At 44.6% G+C, this 6000-nt stretch overlaps 1 protein-coding gene across 3 annotated transcripts in view; it reads right to left on the bottom strand.

The window, feature by feature from the left end:
• Window positions 1–6000, bottom strand: part of LOC137423917 (uncharacterized) — a 216932-nt gene that overhangs the window by 46367 nt on the left and 164565 nt on the right. For all 3 annotated transcript variants that reach the window (XM_068111451.2, XM_068111449.2, XM_068111450.2), the window contains one exon: window positions 1662–1805. In XM_068111451.2, the coding sequence (XP_067967552.1) occupies window positions 1662–1805 (144 nt within the window). The remainder of the gene's footprint in view (window positions 1–1661; window positions 1806–6000) is intronic.

Below are 6000 nucleotides of genomic sequence, written 5' to 3'. Positions count from 1 at the left end.
CATTGGCTCGCCATCTGCGTGGTGCTTGGAGTGGTGCTCGGTGCTCCTGCACGGACCTTGTGGGCGGTCGATGAAGAGCCTGGGGTGGGCATTGGCTCGGGCCTTCGCGGTGCGGTGGTGCTGGAGCGAGGGACCTCGCGGTATGCAGCGGAGCTTGGAGACGCAAGATGACAGGACAGATAAGGATGCACCACATTCACAATTACATAACGAACATTTTTCTTTTGGTAATTCCTTCCTGTGTCTCGTTTCTGAAGTGAGGTGTGTGGGATCCCAATTTAGGCCCTTTATTTGATTACCATCGCGTTTCATTGTTTCGGGTTCCGTGAATAAATCTTTATTTTTGTACCTTCTAATCTTGTCGTTCGTAAGTTCATTAATTTCCATGCAGGATCGAAGCTGCCGTCGGTTCGCCTTCCACAGGTACGCGCTTTTACCGCAGCTTCTACTTCCCTTCTTCTACACGCGCTACATAAGTAGAAATCCGTGTTTGGTCGTCGCCTCAAGTAAATCCGTTCTGGTCATCCGCGGTCCCTGATGTTAACCGAAGGGTCCGCGCGACTATATATATATATATATATATATATATATATATATATATATATATATATATATATATATATATATATATATGTATATATATATATATCATAGCAAAAACAAATATGGCAAAAAATCTAAAATGTAGAAAAGATGGCTGCAAAAAAACAGTAGACAAATCAGCACCAGGGTCATATCACGATTAAAAAAAAAAAAACCACCTTTAGAGGCCATTTTTCCCGCAAAGCGGGGGTTGGCCTTTTTCGGGAACCGTGGTTGTTGTTGGTTTTTTGGTCCCCTTTTTGAAGCAATGTTTTACGGCCGGATGCCCTTCCTGACGCCAACCCTTTTTGCCGCCTTTAACGACAAACAGGGAATTACCAGTGAACTGGTACTCAATTAGCCGACCTCGGAAGGATGACAGGCTGAGTCAACCCCCCTGGCGTTAATTCAGCAATCGACCGGGATTCGAACCCAGGATCCTAGGATCCTAAGCCGGCACCCTAGCCGCTAGCCCAACACCAGGCTCCTAAAAGGCAATAAAGAAACTTTCATGAGCTTAAAGAAAGACAAGACTTACACATACCTCCATTACACATGTTTACCAAAATGAGTTTTACTGGCTCAAACTTATGCTATATAAATAACCACCTTTAGAGGCCATTTTTCCCCGCAAGCGGGGGTTGGCCTTTTTCGGGAACCGTGGTTGTTGTTGTTTTTTGGTTCCCCTTTTTGAAGCAATGTTTTACGGCCGGATGCCCTTCCTGACGCCAACCCTTTTTGCCGCCTTTAACGACAAACAGGGAATTACCAGTGAACTGGTACTCAATTTTCCGACCTCGAAAGGATGACAGGCGGAGTCAACCCCCCTGGCTTTAATTCAGCGATCGACCGGGATTCGAACCCAGGATCCTAGGTATCCTAAGCCGGCACCCTAGCCGCTAGCCCAACACCAGGGATGCTATGCAGGGTCATATCACGATTGATGTACGATATTTGTTTTTGCTGTATACCCGTGACACCTCCACCTTAAGTCAACACCCCCTTTCCTTCCCTCTTCTGCAAATCACAAAGCATGGAAATTTGCACCATAATTGTCAAACAAGTAACCAAAAACAGACCTGCAAGGTTGCGTTCAGGAAAGACAAACTTTGAACAAGGATTTCAGTTTGGTTGTATAGTGCTGTGCCTTGATTGGACTTCTGCTGTAGTTTCAGTAATGTTTCCTTGTAGTAGCTCAGCTTCCACAAGTTATTGCAAGGCTCCTAAAAGGCAATAAAGAAACTTTCATGAGCTTAAAGAAAGACAAGACTTACACATACCTCCATTACACATGTTTACCAAAATGAGTTTTACTGGCTCAAACTTATGCTATGCAGGGCTCCAGCAACCTGAATGGGCAGGTGACATGTTTTTGAAAAACTGCATCCATCACAGTCATAAGGTGCTCGTATTTGTGCAAGGGTGATTCATCTTGCCTATGATGTGGATTAAAAGGTTTCAGGGCCAAAAACATGACCACGTCCAATGGCATCAGGAAACACACCCAACCAATGCCAAGAAATGTGATGCATCAACTGGAACTACATATCAGTTTGTGCAATCTCACTGACACAAGATTGTTCCTTCATGGTTGAGGGGAATTTTTATGCCATCTCGTATTCTGTAATACCGGAGGCCGACACAGGTGTGATGCAGGAGATTTGGACGAATTCACCCACACTCCCTTCCCTCAACTGCAGTGCCCCATCCACCCCCATACTTATATTTGCTTACAACATGACGTTGCATTGTGCAATTACGTGTACTGTACTTAAATTACAAAAACAAAGAACAAATTCTAAATTTAGTTCACACAACTGTTTCAAAACACCACAATGAACAGTACAAAGTACGACACACAGGTAAAGTATTGTTGCGTTGGAGATAGCACAAATTCACTAATATGTTAAGTTAACGTGGTCCAAGTGTTTGTGTAGGTTCAAAATTTTTCTGAAACCAGGGATGATTTAGAGCGAAGATGTCCCGTTCTTATGTGTGCAGTGAAGGACGGTATAGTTGGCATAGGCATCAAATAGGACGCTGTAATTTGTACGTGTCCTGTCTGTAAGACTAGACAAGTCAGCCAAGCAAGGTAAGGAGAGCAGTTTATTTGAATGGGTCTTGGTTCATGTTTGGGCTGGTAAACACCCCTCATCGCCCAAGTTGTCATGGCTCCAAATACAGATTGTCCAGCGTGACGTGACGCCAGGCATCACGAGGACCCCGGAGTGCGTGTTGCCATCGACGCATTGCAAGGTGGTGGGTCTTTGCTTCAGGCAGCACCGGTGACAACACCCTGTAGACATGGTGTTGCACGTCATTGGCCGGTGCCACGGGATGAGCAAAGAATGTTTGAGTGCATGCCATGGGGGGAGGTTGTAAAAGGCCATACTCGTTCACTCTTTGGTTATTCCCAATCTTTTCTCTACCCACTCTTTTCTCCTGCACTTTACGACTCTCCTCTCGCTCTCTTCGAAGTCGAGTGATTTGCAGCAGTGGGATGACTCGAGTTGGTTAGAGAAGGGGCGCTTACTCTGTCTCCGGGGTCAGTGGCGTCTGCGTGGAGCGAGCCCACCTTCGCAGATGCTGGAGTGCTGACCTGTGCCGCCCTGCGAGTAATATCCACTTACCACAGAAAATATCCAGGAAACAGTTTGTGGATTTTTGTACAGTAAATAACAACAAAGTAATCGCCATCTGTTACATTAATATCTGGTATAAGAAACCACAATGAAAGTTGCAAACTACAATGGATACCAAAATGCGAAGCCCGTCCACATCCTCTTTGCACTGAAACGAAACTTGACGAAAACATCAGCTAAAAAATAAAATAATAATAATATGTTTAACCTCTGCCACCGAAAGTGGACGTGGGTTATGTTTTCACCCCTGTCTGTCTATATGTTTGCCTGTTGTCAGCAAGATAACACAAAAATGGACGGATTCAGACAAAACTTGGTGGACAGGTCAGGTGTGTGGCAAGGATGAATCGATTCAATCTCGTGAAGATCCGAATCCGAGAGTTTTTTTTTTAATGTTAAGTAATTCTTCACCACGGAGAGATGGGGCCAAAAACGATACATAGCTTGTTATTTCAAAATGTTATGGACAGATTTGGACGAAACTTTTTGGCCTAGTGGAGTAGGTGACAGAAACAAGCCGATTACATTTTGGTTGAGGTATGGATACAGATCCGAGCTATGGGTGGGATACAAAATGTAAACTGTTCAGCATGGCAGAGGTACGCTCTCTACCGAGTGCCTTTCTAGTTCAAGATATAATCAGTCACATTGCAAATTTTTATATACAAGGGTCTAGGCAAATGGAGGAGCTAAATGACAAAGGGCAGCAGGTTTAAAGACTACCATGGGGGTACTGACAAACAGGGAGGAAAGGAGGCAGAGACAACAGACCCAGGAAGACCATTGCACAGTTGGAAGAATATGGGGAATAATGAATGCAGATGGGCAAGCAGCCTAGACTTGAGGATGGTGAGCAGGCGAGGGTTTCTTGAGGAATGCGTAAAACCTGGGGTGGCTTGGGGAGGGCAGATACATGAGAGGGTAGGAGAAGCAAGACCAGAGCTTGTATAGAAATTTAAAGCCCACCAGCTTTCTGCCTGTGGGATAGTGTCAGCCCTTGGTTTTCTGCCTCGTCTTTTGATTCTAAAGTTGTGGAAGGCCTGATTTTTTACCAACTCAAGAGGAGCAAGGTGTAAGCAGGAGCACCAGCCCAGCGAGGGGAGTCTTACTCCATGGAACTCCATATGAATGTTTTGTACACCATTATGACTTTGGTGCAGCTCAAGAATGTCTTAGCGGAGAACACCCAGGTGGCAAATAGCATTTGAAGACAGTTTGATGGTATGATCCTCCTTTGAAAGGTATGGAAAATAATCAGGCCATGGAGTTCTAGAGATTGCATCTTTTCCAGTGGGAATCCAGAGAAGTGAACTGGATAATTTGATTGCTTATCCTTGTGGAGAGACAGTGTCAGAGGGTGTGACTTGTTGTCATTGACAATCACATTCAAAATATCTGACCAGAGGCTCAATTTGTCCAGCTCTGATGAAAGGGATTCAGAAGAGACAACCCCGTTACAAGAGTGATACAATTGTGTGAACAGGGTAGAGTTAATCGGCAAAATGATAATTGGTCAAACAAATCAGATAGATAGGTTATTGCAGATATCTCAAAGAAAATCAGACAACCACTTTGGCAGGGCCCCCCCCCCCCCCCCCCCGGAGTACCAAAGGAAGACAAGTTAAGAAATCAATGCGAGATGCCAGACCAAAGGCTCAGGAGATATTCAGAGAAATGGCCCTAACCTCTTGATTAGTGTTCAAGTGATTCATTCACTGTTGTGTCAAAATGATTAAGATGTCCAAGGTCGAATAGCCAAGTTTGAAGCCAAAATAGTTGTCAGAGATCAGCGAGTTAGAGAAGAGATAGTGCCCGAGGTCGGCCACAATTATGGACTCTATTAAATTGCTTGTGATGGGGAGAAGGGTGATAGGTCTGTAGCCTAGGATTCATTTTGGAAACTTTATTTTGGATGGATTGAAGTGATGTTTGCAATTTTCCAAAATGGAGGATGTTGCCGATCCAATAAGGACCTGCAAAAATAGAAGGAGAGGGAGAGTATGATAGGACTGAAACACAGACACTGAGGATTACAGCACCGAGGCCTCAGGACCAGTTGTGGAATTGGTGTCAAACTGGATAAGAAACTTTTCCACTATAACATGGCTGGAGGAAGCATTCTGTAATGGCAGAAAGGGTTATAGGAAGGGATGGATTTGGGACCTTGGCCTTTTGAGTGAAGAGGACCTTGGCCTTTGAGTCTTATTCGTTGTTCTTATTCGTTTATTCGTTGTTCTTATTCGTTTGTTCGTTCTTCGACCACGTGTTTCTCCCCCATTTCCCCAGATAGTTTTCACTGTCAAACTTTAAATTGTTTAAACTTTCCCCTGAAGTACTGTATTCTGTCGTATATTATAACACCTTTTTCTTCTTCTTCTTTAAAAGGTTGCTTTCGACTTTCTCACCAAATCTATTCATCCGGAAAAAAAATTCCATCTCTTACAGTGCCTCTTTCATACATTCCCTAAACTCACCTGCACTCCACCCCCCCCCCCCCCCCCCCCTCCAGCATCCTTAAACGTATTTTTAACTCGAAGGTCACAAGAAACTCATTTTGCAATAAATGTTCGTTTCCCATTAATCGTACACTTTCCAAAATCCAATGTCACACCTCCCCTCCAAATCTCCCCCCTTGCTTCTTTCCTCCTAAACTCCCCCCACACCCCTCCCCTCCTAGACTCCCCCTCACCCCTCCCATCCTAAACTCCCCCTCACCCCTCCCCTTCAAATCTCCCCCATCTCCCATCCCTTTCAAATCCCTCCCCTTGTCCCTTTA

Source organism: Myxine glutinosa, chromosome 3 (assembly GCF_964187855.1).
Source record: "Myxine glutinosa chromosome 3, kmMyxGlut1.1, whole genome shotgun sequence".
In the NCBI taxonomy this organism is placed as follows: Eukaryota; Metazoa; Chordata; class Myxini; order Myxiniformes; family Myxinidae; genus Myxine; species Myxine glutinosa.
This window is presented reverse-complemented; position numbering and strand designations above follow the sequence as displayed.